This window comes from Muntiacus reevesi, chromosome 5 (assembly GCF_963930625.1).
Source record: "Muntiacus reevesi chromosome 5, mMunRee1.1, whole genome shotgun sequence".
NCBI classification, from domain to species: Eukaryota; Metazoa; Chordata; class Mammalia; order Artiodactyla; family Cervidae; genus Muntiacus; species Muntiacus reevesi.
The window spans coordinates 106,302,791-106,321,590 of record NC_089253.1 but is presented as its reverse complement, the minus strand read 5'-3'; the positions used below and the strand labels follow the sequence as shown (position 1 = coordinate 106,321,590).

Sequence of the window (18,800 nt, the reverse complement as noted above, 5' to 3'; positions counted from 1 at the left end):
CTCAGTTGTGTCCAACTCTTTGCAACCCCATGAATCACAGCACGCCAGGCCTCCCTGTCCACCACCAACTCCCGGAGTTTATTCAAACCCATGCCCATCGAGTCAGTGATGCCATCCAGTCATCTCATCCTCTGTCGCCCCCTTCTCCTCCTGCCCCCAATCCCTCCCAGCATCAGGGTCTTTGCAATGAGTCAACACTTCACATGAGGTGGCTAAAGTACTGGAGTTTCAGCTTCAGCATCAGTCCTTCCAATGAACACTCAGGACTTATGTCCTTTAGGATGGACTGGTTGGATCTCCCTGCAGTCCAAGGGACTCTCAAGAGTCTTCTCCAACACCACAGTTCAAAAGCATCAATTTTTCGGCACTCAGCTTTCTTCAGAGTCCAACTCTCACATCCATACATGACCACTGGAAAAACCATAACCTTGACCAGACGGACCTTTGTTGGCAAAGTAATGTCTCTGCTTTTTAATATGCTATCTAGGTTGGTCATAACTTTCCTTCCAAGGAGTAAGCGTCTTTTAATTTCATGGCTGCAGTCACCATCCGTGGTGATTTTGGAGCCCCCCAAAATAAAATCTGACAAATAAAGTCTGATACTGTTTCCACTGTCTCCCCAACTATTTCCCATGATGTGATGGGACCAGATGCCATGATCTTAGTTTTCTGAATGTTAAGCTTTAAGCCAACTTTTTCACTCTCTTTCACTTTCATCAAGAGGCTTTTTAGTTCCTCTTCACTCTCTACCATAAGGGTGGTGTCATCTGCATATCTGAGGTTATTGACATTTCTCCCGGCAATCTTGAGTCCAGCTGAAGCCAGACTAAAAGAACTAGAGAAGCTCATTAAGAAGATCACCCAAGATTAAAGGAACAGCAGGACCTTCACACACCCCTATCTTATCAGCAACCCCCCCTTGAAGCACTGCCTTAAAACTCCTCACCAAATTCCCTGGGTTGGGACACATGGTTTCCAAGGCAAAAGCCTACACTGTCTCCCTTTGCCTGGAAAAGCCATAAAGCTGTTCTTTTCTACCTCACCCAAAACTCTGTCTGAGATTTGATTTGGCACCGGTGTACAGAGGCTGAGCTTCTGGCATCACCAGCTATAGTTTTTTCAAATACTCAATATAATTAAATTTATTTAATTATTGATGATTATTTCCTATTTTTCATCATCACAAATGTCACATAATTATCTTCATATTTGCATTCTGCACACTTATACAAATATTTTTAGTATAAATTCTTAGGAGTGGACTTATAAAGGAAAGTCACTAGTCGTGTCCGACTCTTTGCGACCCCTGGACTGTAGCCCACCAGGCTCCTCCATCCATGGAATTTTCCAAGCAAGAGTATTGGAGAGGGTTGTCATTTCCTTCTCCTATTCTATCCCAGTAAGGTATAAAAAGCTTTATGTTTTCCTAGACTTTTCCAGATACTATATATTTTATTAAAAATTCTAACTCAAGCTTCAGAAAAATATAAAGTAAAAATTATTTCAAAATCCTGTGACCCAGAGACAGTTATTTGTTGCACTTCAGAAAACATCCTTTCAGAAACCTTTCTATGACCCCACACACTCATATCATTCATGATTTTACATGGAAAGACAACACTAAACATGTGATTCTATAAACCCTGTTTTTCATATCCAACAACATGTCAGGAAGATACTTCTTTGTAAATTAACCAAGATGATATATAAACTTTATGAGTTGCATGATACTCCCTAGTTGAGTGGATATTTTAAGCAATCCTTTTTCAATGAACACTTAACTTTTGTCTAACTTTTTGTTACCGTAAAAAAAGCCATATTGGACATCCTTAAATAAATTGTTGGACACTTAGTCAAATGTCCAAATAAAACAATAGGGCCTGAATGTACCAAGGTTTTTGCATTTCTAATAAAACCACAACAGCTGAAACAGAATAAAATAAGGCAGTAAAAGTTGTAATGACGCTCTGACCATTCAAATCAGAATTAACAGCTCCCACCAAAATTTTGGGCTTCCCTCATAGCTCAGTTGGTAAAGAGTCCACCTGCAAAGCAGGAGACCCGGGTTCGATTCTTGGGTTGGAAAGATCCCCTGGAGCAGGAAATGGCAACCCACTCCAGTATCCTTGCCTGGAGAATCCCATGGACAGAGGAGCCTGGCAGGCTACAGTCTATGGGGTCACAAGAGTCAGGAACGACTGAGCAACGCACACACCAAAATTTTAAGTTTACATACCCTTTGGCTCAATAGAAAACTGCTAAAGAGTTTTCACAAACTAATAAGGAAAAACAATGAATTAGGCCAAGGACATGAATTCACATAAGAAATACAAATGGCTATGAAGCACACAAAAAGATGCTCAATGTAAAAACCAAGAGGTATTAAGTTGAAACAAGATGATTAGATAGTGTCATTTCATTGTCAGTGGGAATGTAAATTTGATCAAACCTCTTAGAGGGCAATTTAGCAATATTTATCAAAACCTAAAATATTCAATATCTTTGGCAACTCTACTTCTAGGTAAATGTTCAAGGACATTAACTACAGCATTTTTTAATAGCCAAGACTAGAAATAACCCCAAATGCTAACTGATAACAGATCATAGAAGTGAAATATGGTGTATCAACACAATGGGATACCATGCACTATTTAGAATAGTATTTGACATACATACATATAAAATTGCTATTGGAAAGACCTTGAACTGTGAACAATGATTTAAGGGGAAGAAAAGAGAATTCATGGAGGAATTACAGTTTCTTAATAATTACATTAAAACTTTTAATTAATTCACTTTTTCTGATCTTAAAAGATTAGCCACTCCATTTGCAGCATATATGAAAAGATCAAGAATAAATATAAAACTAAAATACTTGTAAGCAAGTAAAATTAACCATAAATGATACCTAAATGTATAATCAATTATTCCCATCCATTTCCCAAAAACAAAAAATACTTACAAATTTTATCTTATGTTTTAGTTCTGGATTAATAGTCCCTCCAGGTCCAATCTGTGCAATAACTGATTTGAAGGTATTCTCCAACTATGAAAAAAGGGGGAAAAAAGTTCAAATTATAGTCAAAAAAAATTTTTTAAGTCAAAGATAAATCTGAACAGTAAATAAAGGAAACATCTATCAAGGAAAACACATTTCAACCAAATAGATAGACTATTGTTATTAAGAAACACTGTAACATTTCATACTCTATAAAATACATTCAGAGTAGGTGAACTCATTATAAGACTAAACACTGACATTTCCCAGGATAATTAGCATTCTCTATAACAATTAGGTTTAGAATCTTCAAATACAAAATCCCACACTCTTACCCAGAAAAGATTTTTGTTACTAATTTTCTTCTGTTTATAAAATTATACAGTGTTTATTAAACACATTAATGCAGGGAAGAGATGGGATGAATCAAGGTCCCTGGGAGCCAGGGTAGTGGTGGAATGTCTTGCCCTAAAAAGCAGGAGGGTGAGCTCTTCCACCATCACAAAAATGAAGGAGGAAAAGGACCAGTATGGATTCAGAAAAGCTCCGTAAATGTAGGGTCAGCAGGTGGAGAGAGTCACTACCTGATAGCTTCAGCATTCCCTTTTTGAGTTCAGAAACAAGGCCCACTCAACAGCATGAAAGGGAGGGGAGCTCAGATAGTTGAGAAAGTAGAAAAATAAAGCTGAGGAAATAAGGGATGGTTATTTAAACTCATTAGGTAGGGAGTAAAGATATATAAGGCCTGGAGATAAAGACAGTAGGGGTCAGAGGATTTTAGTAGGAAAAAATCAATGGTACAGAGAGGTCCCAGTATGGTAAAAAAAAAAAAAAAGAAAAAGAAAATACATGGAAATAATTGAAAAAATTAGCTGGAAGCATAGGAGGTTAGGAGTAGAGAGTATCATAGAGCATAATCAGACACCAAGGTCCACTGAACAGCCATGGAGTGGAGACCTGTAATAGAATGAAAGATCATGAAAAATGGAAAATATATAAATAAATAAAGACCATGGAGTTATATTTAAAGCTAAGTAAATGTGAAAAAAAATACATATACATATGTACACACACACGTTAGAAAAGACACAAAAGTATAAAGAAAACTACCTAAAATCCTATCACAGAAACACAATGACTATTTGTTTTTTCCTTTTAAACTTTAATTTTTTAATATTTCTTCTTATTGTCACTTGGCCTGCCATTACTTACAAAGTATATGAACTTTTAAGGATTCAGTTTCTTCATCTGAAAAATGAAGATAATCTCTGTCTCCTAAGGTTGACAGGAAAGTGGGACCTGGGAAGGGGGGGGTAGATTCCTAAGACTGTATAACTGGCTTTCACAAAATGTCTCAGTCTTTGGTCTTAGGTTCTTTATATTTCTTCTAGAACTGTCATGAGATAATTCCCTAAAGATCTTCCAGTGAACAATAAAAGAATCTAAAGATAACTGATTCTTCACATCCCAACATGCTTCCACCATTTGAAGATTCAATACAACTTATTATCACCAGGCTAGGTATTTCAGGTGACAAAAAAGTGTCACCTTTGAGAGAGTCATTCCTCTCAAGCCACTTACAATTAAGTAGAGAAACGAGATAAATGCATAAATAACTATAACCTTAAGGCTGATTCTGTGTGTGTGTGTGTGTGTGTGTGTGTGTGTGTGTGTGTGCGCTCAGTCCTGTTGGACTCTTGTGACCCCACGGACTGTAGCCCACCAGCCTCTTCTGTCCATGGATTTCCTAAGAAGATATTGGAGTGGGTTGGCCATCTCCTTCTCCAGGAGGTCTTCCTGACCCAGGAATTGAACCTGTATCTCTTGCACTGGCTGAATCCTAGCGCCATTAAAGGAGTACAAGAATGCAGAAGGACATATTATACCAAGTCATACAGAAGGCTTCCTTTCAGGAAGGCCTTGAAGGATGGAGGATATTGTAGAAAGAGATGGTAAGGGGGACAATGAAGGTAGAAGGAACGTGGTAACAAAGGAGAAAAGAATGAAACAGTTTGCCTGAAGGCATTAGAAAAGCAGTAGAAAACTGAAGGCAGGCTAAGGTCACACTGTAGCAACTCCTCAAAGCTGAACTAAGGAGTTTTTCTTGGTTACATAGACAAAAACTGGTATTAGAGATTTTTAGCAAAGAAGAAACATTTTCAGAATTTTAATCTGGCAGCAGAAAATTAGACTGTTGCAGTGCATGACCAGTTAAAACACCACAACTCTGAGGGCAAGAGTTTTAACCAGGGTGCCAAGAGAGTAAGAAGAGAAAGAGGAGATAATCAAAGGAGGATTCCACAGAAACTAGGGAAGAATATAATAGAGAGGAAGGAACAGCTGATTCTATAGGGATGAAAAAAAGAGAGACCAGAGAAACAGCCTCAATGACCTCAAGTTTTATGCAGAAAGCTAAAGGATCTTAAAACACAGAGGCAGATTTTTGATGGCTTTTAATCAATTCCAAAAGTTTGGGAAACTAGGAGGTAAGTGGCAGGATGGTGATTATAAGCATGAGTTATCTCTATGGAGCATGGCTTGTGACACAGTCAGCAAACTACAGCCCATGGGTCAAAACTGGCTAAGAACTGTTTCAGCATTTTCAAACTGCTAGGAGGAAAAAAAAGTAATTTTTGTGACACATGAAAATTTTATGACATTCAAATGTCAGTATCCATAAATAAAGTTTTATTGGAACATGGCCATATTCACTCATTCATATAGCTTTTTAATTTATCTACTTTTAGTTGGGCAACAATTGCTTTATAATATTGTGTTGGTTTCTGCCATATATCAACGTGAATCAGCTATAGGCATATATAAATGTCCCCTCCCTCGTGAACCTTCCTCCACCTCCCATACCACCCTACTCTTCTAGGTTATCACAGAGCACTGGATTTGAGTTCCCCGTGTCATTCAGCAAATTTCCACTGGCTATCTAATTTTACATACGGTAATGTGTATGTTTCAGTGCTACTCTCTCAGTTCGTTCCACCCTCTCCTTCCCTCTCTGTATTCACAAGTCTGTTCTCTACACGTCTGCGTGTCCACTGCTGCTCTGCAGACAGATTCGTCAGTACTGTCTCTCTAGATTTCACATATATGCATTAATATACAATATTTGTCTTTCTCTGACTTATCTCTGTATAATAGGCTCAAGGTTCATCCACCTCATTAGAACTGAGTCAAATGGGTTCCTTTTTATGGCAGAGTAGTATTCCATTATGTATATGTACCACAACTTCTATATCACTCATTCACATACTGTCCAAGGTTGCTTTAGCACTATGAGGGCAGTGATCGGTAGTTATAGTGCAGATCATTAGGCCTTACAAGTTTCAAATACTTACTACCTGTCCTTTTGAGAAAATATTTGCCAAGCTTGGGTTAAGATGTCAAAATGACAGACTCTTAGCTAAGAAGAGAAAGCATCTCAAGATAAGAAAAAAAAATGGTTTTTTGCCTCAAGCTAGACTAAATTCTGCTGACTTTATACTGAATGGGGTAAGGGAGATCTATTAAAGTCCAGGTTATCTTGGAAATATCTGTAAGCAGAGGTTAACAGTTACAATGTGGGAGGGCGGGGAGTAAGAGTAGAGGTCGGGCTTCCCTGGTGGGTCACCGGTGAAGAGTTAGCCTACCAATTCAGGAGACACAGATTTGATCCCTGATCTGGGAGGACCCCACATGCTTCATAGAAAGTAAGCCTGTGTGCCCCAACTATTGAGCCTGTACTCTAGAGCCCGGGACTGGCAGCTACTGAAGCCTACGAGCCCTAGAGCCCATGCTCAGCAACAAGAGAAGCCACCACAACGAGAAACCTGAGCATTGCAATAGAGAGTAGCCTCTGCCTGCTACAACTGGAGAAAGGCCTGTGCAGCCAAAAGCAAATTTAAAAAAAGAGTGAGAGGCAATCAGTGATTGACATGAAGAAAGTAATCAAGAGGGGACCCTGATTTCAACAGTGCTTTAGTCTCAAATGCCTACACACCAAACAGAAAAAAATGGACAATAAATCAAGTGAACAAAGGATTATAAAAGGGGATAAAGATGGAAAATAACCCACTATATATATATTCAGATAGGAGCCTACAGGACCCAAGAAGAAGCAGAAAAGAGCTTTGAATAAAAAAGATACACTCTCCAGAAAAATGAACAAAGATATGAAAAGGCAATTGATTTAAAAAAATTAACATGAGCTAGCCAATAACAGAATAAAAGTTCAACCTCTAATAAACAGATATTAATAGTCAGATATGGATATTTGCCTATCAAATTGGAATATTACTTTTACAATAATGCTCATTTATTTCACTCAACAAATATGTACTGAACACATACTACACACTTCACATTGTACTCAGCACTAAATATACAGGGGTAAATAAACTAGGTATGATCACCGCCCTCATGGAATTTTCAGTCTAGTGATGAGAGACCACCATGAAACAATCATATAACTACATAATTACAATTTTGATAAAGATTATGAAAAACCCACAGGCTTGTCATAGAATACTATATAGCGTCAAAGTGTCAAATACTTTGTCAAATACAGTGTCAAATACTACAGTGCCAAAGAATACTATACTTGGAAGTATTAGGAAAGCAATGGGAGCTCTAACTTAGACAAGGGTTGGTAAGCAGGGAGAGGTCAGGGGACAGTGTTCTGATGAAGCATCAATTTATACTGAGTACTAGCAAAGGTACAAATTAAAGAAGCCCATTCACAAGCATCTTATGTGAATGTTAACTGAAACAACTTTTATGGAGGACAGTTAACTACATACGTCATGAGTCGTAAGAGTACACATTTCTTTAGATATAGTGATCAGTGGTGGTGGTGGTGGTTTAGTCACTAAGTTGTGTCCGACTCTTGCGATCCCGTGGACTGTAGCCTGCCAGACTCCTCTGTCCATGGAATTCTCCGGGCAAGGATACTGGAGTGGGTTGCCATTTCCTTCTCCAAGATGTAGTGATTACTTATCTAGAATTTTATCCTATGGAGAAACTGAGATTTGTACAAATTTGAGTAAGATTTTCAACAATAAGGTTATGTTTAATAGCCAAAGTAGCAACATCCTAAATCCCCAAGTTAAAAAATTATGGCATATCCATGCTGCCATTAAAAATTATGTTGTACTACAATATTTAACAATGTGGAATATTCATAATTCATAATCCTGACTTAGAAAAGCAAGTCACAAACCTGGACCAGATGATGCTAATTTTAGTTTCTTTAAAAGAAAAAGTCAACTTTTCTGGGTGGTAAAAGAGTAGGTGATTTTCATTTTCTTCTGTGTTTTTCTGTATTGTAAATCTTTTGCAATCAATCTGTATTACTTTTGTAATAAGAAAGTTTTTTAAAATGTATGACACCTGGGTGATATTTAGAAACTTGAGGGTGGAAGCATTTTGGAAAGAAGATGCATGAAGCTAAAAGCAGAAAGGAACAGAAGTAACATCTTTAGAAGAATATATTGCAGACCGTTTGGCCATATGGTAAAACATTAATACATTTCTGATTAAGATCACAAAACTGGCACAGACACACACACAGAAGTGACACTTTCAACCACTCAAATATTTGCTAAGTATCTCATTTGACTAAAAACTAGGTAAGTATGGAATCTGACTTGCCATACTAAAAATTGCATCTGAACTCATGGAAAAAATAGGCAGGGAACAGCTACTCTACATTGGCCAGAAAAGGTACCTTTCAGAGAACCACATAACCGTGTAACATATCCAGTTACTTGTTGAGGTTACTCTTTTGAGACAGTTAAGCCAGGTCACCAAGTAAAATTTAAAAAGTTTATTTTCATAAATAAATAAATAAAAAGTTTCTATTATATACAACACCAATCACAGAATCTAATTTATGTAAAAACTATCAATTGTTTGAGTGCAAATGTCAGTTGCAAACTAACACCCAGCCCTGATTTTCAATTCACTCAAGACCAGAACTTTATGATTCCAGGTTTACCTACTTTAAATCTCATGTTGAATATTACAATAAAGTTTTCTAAATGTGGAGTAGGTGTGTGAAGTAAAATTATTTTAAGACAGGACAGGAAAATGAAACATAAATTTCTCTCTCTGCCCATTTGAGCTATTACTCACTTTAGTGTTTACTGTATGTCTGCATTACACCTTAATTACTACCCTTAGAAGACACAGGAACGCCCACTTGCCAAAAAAAAAAAAAGAATTTCCTTCTGGCTCCAGCAAAGTAACTCCCTAGGAGACAACATTCCTTTCTCAATCCTCGAGGGTCACAACAACCTACTACTCACCTTGTTGGTCGATGTATAACTCTTGGTGTCAAAAACTGATTTAACTGTGCCTTGACCGCTAACAAGAAGAACGGTCTTCAGAACTTTCTGAAAGACCACCTCATGTGTTATAATCCTCAGGTTGGCGCCAATATAATTTCCCATTTCTTTCTTAGATCAACTACTGATTCATTTTTTTTTTCCACTGACAGTACTCTTGGTTGTAAGGCTAGAGAACAAAGAAATGCCAGATCCCTGTACTTGAACCAAACACTCTTTCAGTCAATAACCTATTAAGTAACATCACTGTTAGCTGTGCTCTAGGCTTACACACTCAGGCAAAGAATTCTGAAGAGCTGGACTGGCTAGAGTATCCGAGGCTTCATTCACTAGAATGATAATGGCTAACCCATACTTGCCAATTCACATTTTCATCTCTCATCTAAACTTACCCTAAAAAGATCAAAATAAAGGAAACTGAATAGAATGTGGTAAAAAGATTATTCATGTCTTGCAAAAATAGTTTAAATTATTCTAACCACTAGCTTTTGTGAAATAAAACAGGAAAATGGGAAAACACAGGATACTAATGAACAAGTTGGCCTGTTCCTCTTACAGGTGAAAAAAATGAAGAAACTCCAGTCCTCATTTTACAAAGGAGAAACTGATTTAATAACATGTTTTTCTTATTACAAAAATGATATATGCTTACTACAAAAAAATATAAAACACAGATGATCAAAAAATTCTCAAATTAACAAATTTGTCATAAATGTATCTATTATTTTTCTATGAAAATAAAAACACATATATATACTTGTAGAGTTCTGAGGTAACACCTGGCAAATTTATAGGTCTACAATTTTAAGGAATAGAAAGTTGTACCTTTTATAAATAGAATTATATAGGATCTGATAATTATGTAAAGTCTGTCCAACCAGGAAATTAAAATATATAATTTAGGAATGAAAGCCTACTCCTTAGAGAAAGATTTAAATAGTTTTGGTGGCAAAAAGCTCCAAAGAGAAGTGAAATGTTGTGATCAAGTTGCATCTATGAAGAATTCTTAGGGCTGCAAAACACAGGATGAAACTCAAAGGAAAATAAATATAGAAAAAGTGTCTCTGTGTCTAACTCCTATCCTTGGAGCCATGCCAGGCGCACATGTCCTAAACTTGGCATGCCCTAGAGCCCGTGCTCTATGAGAGAAGTCACCTAGATTCCTAGCCATAATCACAGAAGACCCCGCAGAGCCTGTGTGCCAAGTCAAGAGTCCACGTACCGCAGCAAATCTTTTTAATAAAATAAAAGAGAAGGAGTCCAACAGTTAGTTCATTGTAATCTTCTGAATTTCAAAGATAAAGACAGGCATTGACAAGCATATAACAAGTTTACCTATAAAAGAAGATGAGTAGACTGGTGTGAGGTCTCTTCAGCACAGGAAATGCCAAGAAAAATAAAAGAGATCTAAAAAATGGGGAAATCACTATGAAAGGAATGGAGTGGAAACTATCATTTGGTAGTACGACTATGAATACCTTTTTTAGGCTGAGTTTTCTGTATTAAAACATCTCTATCATTCCAAACAAAGTTATGACTCCCACCCTCCTGCCATAAACAACTAGAGTTACAGACGAGTTACAGATGTTAAATAACAATGCACAACTGAGTGGAGGGCCCTAAACTGCCCCACCTGGCAGTCTGGAGAATTTTCAGTCTGCAGCCCAGAAAGAGATAATAGAAACAGATGAACTGAGAAGGTAAATTCGAGTTTGGGAAGGACAAGGATGCTAATATATGTACAGGCATAGATAAGAGGGACTGGCACAGACAGTGATAGCTCTGGAGATCTGTAGAGGGACCCCCGAAGTTTCTGGATGACAAGTGATCTATACATAAGGCAGGAGAAGGGGATGCTCTCTGATTCTGGTGAAACAAACAAGAAGCAACAGGCCACACAACACCCAGAGCTCACATGGAGTTGAGAAAAATTAACTGTTCCCACTAAGGAAGTGGTCATGTATGGAGATGAGAGCTGGACTATAGAGAAAGTTGAGCACCAAAGAATTGATGCTTTTGAATTGTGGTGTTGGAGAAGACTCTTGAGAGTCCCTTGGACTGCAAGGAGATCCAACCAGTCCATCCTGAAGGAGATCAGTCCTGGGTGTTCATTGAAGGACTGATGCTGAAGCTGAAACTCCAATACTTTGGCTACCTCATGCGAAGAGTTGACTCTTTGGAAAAGACCCTGATGCTCGGAGGGATTGGGGGCAGGAGGAGAAGGGGACGACAGAGGATGAGATGGCTGGATGGCATCACCAACTCGATGCGCATGAGTTTGAGTAAACTCCGGGAGTCTGTGATGGACAGGGAGGACTGGCGTGCTGTGATTCATGGGGTCGCAGAGTCGGACACGACCGAGCGACTGAACTGACTGAAGGCAGGATGGAAGGACCTCCCCTTAACACATCCAGGTGACTCCTCAGAAAGGAAATGCCTCAGTGGTGGAGCCAAATTAGCCCTAGACTGAAGGTTTCTTTGGACTAGAAGTCTTAGTCTACTAAGGGTTCCATAGCAAAATAACAGACATTAGGTGGCTGCAAACAACAGAAATTCATTTCCTCACAATTCTGGAGGCTGGAAGCCCAAGATCAGGCTTCCATCTGAAAAATAAAATTGTTGTTTAGTTGCTCAGCCGTGTCCAACTCTTTGCAACCCCACGGATTATAGCCTGTTCCTCTACAGGCTCCTCTGCCCATGGGATTCTCCAGGCAAGAATATTAGAGTAGATTGTCATTTCCTTCTCCAGGGGATCATCCCGACCCAGGGATCAATCCTGTCTCCTGCACTAGCAGATAGTTTCTTTACTGCTGAGCCACCAGGGATAAAACATTGCTTGCCATATCAATAAATAAAGGATGTTGCAGTCATCAGCAATTTGCAGCCACCCCAGACATGAATCCTAATGGAGAAACAAGGAATACCCACCATCAGAACACAGCTACACTCGATGGCAGAGCATAAGAAAACACAGAACACTGGCCCCAAATAGCAGAGGTGCATATCAAAGGAATGATTTCAGTGAGCCCAGACTCTTTGCATCTTCCCCTATACAGAAAAATGCTAACTAAATTCCAAAACTTGAGCTATCTAGTTTTCTTTTATTAACAGCAGCCTTTTGTTCCAACTACCAGGTATAATTATAAAAACTTCTATATATCCTTCCTGCCCCTCACCCCACACCTTCCTCTTCAGAACAGTCTCCTTGCCATTTATCTGAAAAGCTGTCTCCTAGGCTTGAAATACTAAGAATGTCTGCTGAATAAAACATAACTCTCAGCTCTTGGGTTGTGCATTTTTTCAGTTGACACAGCACAGCTGGATCCTGGTTTGGATTCTCTTTCTGACTTGCAGATGGCTGACTTCTTGCTGTATGCTCCCACAGCCTTTCCTTGTTATATGCACACGGAGAAGGAGAGCAAGCTCTCTGGTTTCTCTTCTTACAAGGGCACTTAACCCTGTCATGAGGGTTCCGCCCTCACAACTTCATCTAAACCTAACTGCTGCCCAAAGACTCCATCTCCAAATACTAAAACATTGGGGGTCAGGGCTTCAACAGACGAATTTTAAGAGAACAAAATTCAATGGATGGTAAACCCTCTAACCTAACCATAACCCTCTAGGGCTCAGTAGCATCCAATTCTTTGCAACCCCACGGACTGTAGCATGCCACGCTCCTCTGTCTGTGGAATTTTCCAGGCAAGAATACTGGAGTGGGTTGCCACTTCCTACTCTTGGGGATCTTCCTGACCTAGGGATCAAACCCACGTCTCTTGCATCTCCTGCACTGGCAGGCAGATTCTTTACCACTGTGCCACCCAGGAAGCCCCAGTACTTGCCCTAACAAGTCTTAAAAGCAAAACTCAAAATAATCAATTGAGTCCAAGTAAATTAACTGAGTGAAGCTCAACAATGAAAAATTCATAAGGTCTAGCAGCTAACCAAAGTTGCCAGTCATGCAAAGAGGTAGGAGAATATGACCATATCAAAAAGGAAAACAGGGAATTCCCTGGCAGTCCAGCGGTTAGGGCTCCACGCTGCCACTGCAGAGGAAGCAGTCAAGGAACTAGGTTCCTTAGTCAAGGAACTTCAATTCTTGGTCAAGGAACTAGGATCCCACATGCTGCAGTGCTTCCAAAAAATAGTTATATATATAAGGAAAGTATGAACACAATAAAGAGATAAAGGATATACAAAAGATCTAAGTGGAATATGCAGAAATAAAAAATATCTAAAATGAAAAATAATCTGAATGAGATTAAACGCAACAGAAGATCAATTGTCAAAATAAATATTTTAAAGCAAAACAAAAATGTGTTAAGGAACATATGACATATATACAATTAAAATGTATCACAACAGCACAAATGATGGGGAAAGTGAAATGTAAATCTATTGTTCTACAGTTCTTAATCTACATGAAATAGTATAATATTACACAAGGACCAACTGTGATAAATTAAAGTATATGTTGAAAGCCCTAAAGCATCCAATCCACTAAACATGTTTTTTAAAGAGTTACAACTAATAACCAAATAACAGCAATAAAATATAATCATAAAAAATGGTTAATCAGGAACAAGATAAGAATGTCCTCTCTCACCGTTGCTTCTCAACACTGTTTTAGGAGGAAATGGAAAGCACAGCTGACACTTGAACAACATGAATTTGAACTGCATGGATTCACGTACAGATTTGTTTCAACAATATATAAAATGACGGAGATTTATGAAAATTTGAATAAACTTGCAGGTGAACTGTGTAGCCCAGAAATATTCAAAAAAATTTAAAAACATGTTATGAACATATAAAATACATGCAGATACTGGTCTATCCGTACACAGGCATAAGATGAGTGACATTTAAGATAAAATTAACAATGTGTTCGTTTTCTTACTGCTTTATAACTGTACTTTCAAAGAATTATATTACTGTGCAATATACCTTTCCTAATTGGAGAAACTGCTCATCAACCTATAGTTACAGATAAGTGGTTTTTTAAAAAATGTAACAATGTTCCCCAAACTGTATTATGAATGTAACTATAACGCTGTATGTCATAAAAATTTTATGACAAGTCATAGTGTTGTGTATAGGCTAGGCAACCATGAAGCAATCATATCAATTACTTTAGGTTATCATAAAACAATCATATTGCTGCTTATACAATATCAATGTATGAATCACTGTACCTATAATTAACATTAATTTTGTTTTTGACATTTTTTTGTTTTGACATTAATTTTTGACATTTAGTGTTAGTAATATATAAAATACATACAATATTTTGTATCATGTAAGACATTATTGATATAAGTACTGACAGATGATTCATCCTATAAACAATGTAAACTTATGATATTGATAAATACAGTAGAGTTCTGTAAATACATTTTTCTTATGCTTTTCTTAAAAACTTTTTTCTCTAGCTTCCTGTATCGTAAGTATGTGCTTAGTCACTCAGACGTGTCCAACTCTTTGAGACCACCTGGACTGTATCCTGCCAGGTTCCTCTGTCCAGGGGATTGTTCAGGCAAGAATACTGGAGTGGGTGGCCATGCCCTCCTCCAGGGATCTTCCCAACTCAGGGATTGAACCCAGGTGCATTGCAGGCAGATTCTTTACCGTTGGAGCCGCCAGGGAAGCTCTGTATCATAAATATACAGTATATAATAACATTTAATATACAAAACATGTTAATCAACTGTTTATGTTACCAGACTTCTGGTCAACGGTAGGCTATCAGTAGTTGTTTTGGGGGAGTCAAAAAATATATGCAGATTTTTGACTGTGCAAGGGGTGGGTGCACCCAACCCCCACAATATTCAACAAGGGTCAACTGTATAATAATTCAGAAGGAAGAAATTTAACTACCTCTGCTTGAAGATGACATATTTGTCTATAAAGAAATCCCAAAGAGCCAACGACAACAAAAAACTAGAATGACTATGCAATGATAGCAATGTTGCAGAATACAACATTAGTAAGACAAAAGTTAATCACTTTCTTATACACCAGCAAGGAAGAAGTGGAACTCAAAAGTAAAAGCACATGACCATTTAAGTCAGTGCACCCAAAATAAAATACTTTGGTATAAATCTAACAAATTGTTTATTATTTATTGAAGAACAATACAAAACTCTGATGAAAGATATCAAAGAGCTATTAATACTACAAAATAAATGGAGAAATGTCCATGTTCATGGATAGGAAGACTTAATGTCATCAAGAGGTCAGTTCTTCCCAACTTGATCTACAGATTCAATCCAATCCCAATCAAAATCCCAGCAAGTTTTTTTGGGAGATATCAACAAACTGATTCTAGAATTTATATGGCAAAAGACCCAGGATAAGTAACTCAGTATTGAAGGAGAAGAGCAAATTTGGAGGACTGGACTTCCCTGGTGGAACAGTGGCTAACACATCACACTCCCAATGCAGGAGTCCCAGGTTCAGTGCCTGGTTGGGGAACAACGAGACCCCACCTGCTACAACTAAGAATTCTCATGCCACAACTAAAGAGTCTGTATGTAAAGAATCTGTGTGCCACAACTTAAAAAAGAAAAAGATCCCACTGCTACAAACAGAAGACCCCACATGTCATAACAAGTACGGAAGATCCCGAGTGCTGCAGCTAAGACTCGGCACAGTCAAATATAAATAAATATTTTTTAAAAACTGGAGGACTGACATCCTCTGACTTCAAGACTTACTATAAAGGTACAGTAATCAAGATAGCTTGGTAATGGCAAAAGAATAGACAAACAGAACAATGGAAGGGAACAAAGAATGCTGAAATAGATCCACAAAAATACAGCCAACTGATCTTTGACAAAGAGAAAAAGCAATACAATGGAGTGAAGAGAATCTTCAATAATGGTGCTGGAACAACTGGACATCCACATGCAAAAAAAAATGACTCTGGACAGAGACCTTACATTACACCCTTCACAAAAATTAACCCAATGTGGATCACAGACCTAAGTGTAAAATACAGACTATTAAAATTCCTAGACCATAACATTAGAGAACATCAAGATGACCTTGGGTATGACAATGACTTTTTAGATACAACACTATGAAAAAAAATAACTGACAAGCTGGACTTCATTAACATAAAAAGCTTCTGCTTTGTGAAAGACAGAATATAAAGACAGTGAAAAGAAAAGTCACAAACTGAAAAAAGAAATTATAAAAGATATATCTGATAAAGACTTGTCAAACAAAATACACAAAGACCCATTAAAACTCAACAATAAGAAAACAAACAACCTAATTAAAAACAGGGCAAAAGATCCAAACAGACATTTCACCACAGAAGATATACAGACAGCAAAGTAAGCATATTAAAAGATGTTCAACATTATGTCTTTAGAGAAGTGTAAACTAAAACAACAGCGAGGTATCACCATACAGCTAGTGTGTATTACTTGCTCAGTTGTGTCTGACTCTTTGCAACCCCCATGGACTGCAGGCCACCATGCTCCTCTGTCCATGGGATTCTCCAGGCAAGAATACTGGAGTGGGTTGCTATTTCCTTCTCCAATACAGCTAGTAGAACGATCAAAATCCAAAACACTGACAACACCAAATACTGATGGGGATGTGGAATAACAGGAACTCTCATGTTGGTGGGAATGCAAGATGATATAGCCACTTTGGAAGACAGTTTGGCAGTTCCTTACAAAACTAAACCAAACTCTCATCATATAATCAAGCCATCATGCTCCTTGGTATTTACTCAAATGAGCTGAAAATTTATGTCTACACAAAAAACTGCACACAGATTGTTTACAGCAGCTTTATTCATAACCAAAACCTGAAAGCAAACAAGTTGTCCTTTGGGAGGTAAATGGATAAACTACCATATACGCACACAATGGACTATTACTCAGCACTAAAGTGAAATGAGTTATGAAGCCATGAAAACACATGGAGAAACTTTAAATGCACATCATTAAATGAAAGAAGGCAATATAAAAAGGCAACATACTGTATTACAACTGGAAAAGGCAGAACTATAGAAACAGTAAAAAGATCAGTGGTTGCTATGGGCTAGAAAGGAGGAAGAGAAGAGCTGATAAGAGGACAGAGAATGTGAGGGGTAGTGAAACTATACAGTGTGATATTACAATGGTGGATATATGTCATTACACACTTGTCAAAATCCATAGAATTTAAAGCACCAGGAGTGAACCCTATGTAAACTATAGACTTTGGGTGATTATGGTGTGTCAGTAAAGGTTCAACTGTAACAAAGGTATCACTCTATTGCAGGATGCTCATGGTACAGTGAGAGATGCTGCCTGAACGTAGGGGCAGGGAAAATATGGGGACTCCCTGTATTTTCTGTTCAAGTTTGCTGTGAACTTAAACTGCTCTAAAATTTTTAATTTTAAAAATTAATCCAAAAGAAAAAATAGGGAAAAACCTGCAAAAATTAGATTTAAAACACAAAAATCATTTTTAAATAACTAAATATACATGGTATAAACATACTCATTAAATGACAGAGACTAACAGAGTAAATAATAAAGCAAGACAACCATACACTGTCTTAAGGAAACACATTTGAAATAAAAAAGAACTATGTTAAAAATAAAAGTATATAAAAATACACAGTGTTAACATCTAAAGAATGCTAACATCACTATGGTAATATAAAACAAAGTAAACTTCAAAACAAGGAATACTGTGAGCAATAAAAAGGGGTATTTCATAATGATAAACAGGGCAATTCATCAGGACATGCATAAATCCTAAATATTGGACTGACTAAAATAGTTCATTGAAGTTGTTCCATAAGATGCTATGGAACAAACTTTTTGGCCAACTCAATATATATGCACCGAACAGAGATTTATATCTAAGGCTAAAAGGTAAAATGGCATGGGTTTGGGTAGACTCCAGGAGTTGGTGATGGACAGGGAGGCCTGGTGCTGCGATTCATGGGGTCGCAAAGAGCTGGACACGACTGAGCAACTTAACTGAACTGAAAAGGTAAAATAAACAAATCCACAGCTATATTTAAATATTTCAACACTGATCCTGCAGCAATTAAAAGAAAAACTAGGAAAACATCAGTAAAAATAAAGAATTCCTAAATGATACTATAACCAACTTTACTGGCATTTATAGAATACTCTACCCGAATATGGAGAAGGCAATGGCAACCCACTCCAGTACTCTTGCCTGGAGAACCCCATGGACGGAGGAGCCTGGTAGGCCGCAGTCCACGGGGTCGCTAAGGGTCAGACACGACTGAGCGACTTCACTTTCACTTTTCCTTTCATGCATTGGAGAAGGAAATGGCAACCCACTCCAGTGTTCTTGCCTGGAGAATCCCAGGGACGGCGGAGCCTGGTGGGCTGCCGTCGATGGGGTCGCACAGAGTCGGACAGACTGAAGTGACTTAGCAGCAGCAGCAGCTACCCAAATATATTAGGTTGGTGCAAAATTAATTGCAG

At 37.9% G+C, this 18,800-nt stretch overlaps 1 protein-coding gene across 1 annotated transcript in view; it reads right to left on the bottom strand.

The window, feature by feature from the left end:
- Positions 1-18,800, bottom strand: part of TDRD5 (tudor domain containing 5) — a 78,047-nt gene that overhangs the window by 49,458 nt on the left and 9,789 nt on the right. The window contains 1 exon segment of the mRNA XM_065936960.1: positions 2,963-3,046. Within this exon segment, the coding sequence (XP_065793032.1) occupies positions 2,963-3,046 (84 nt within the window).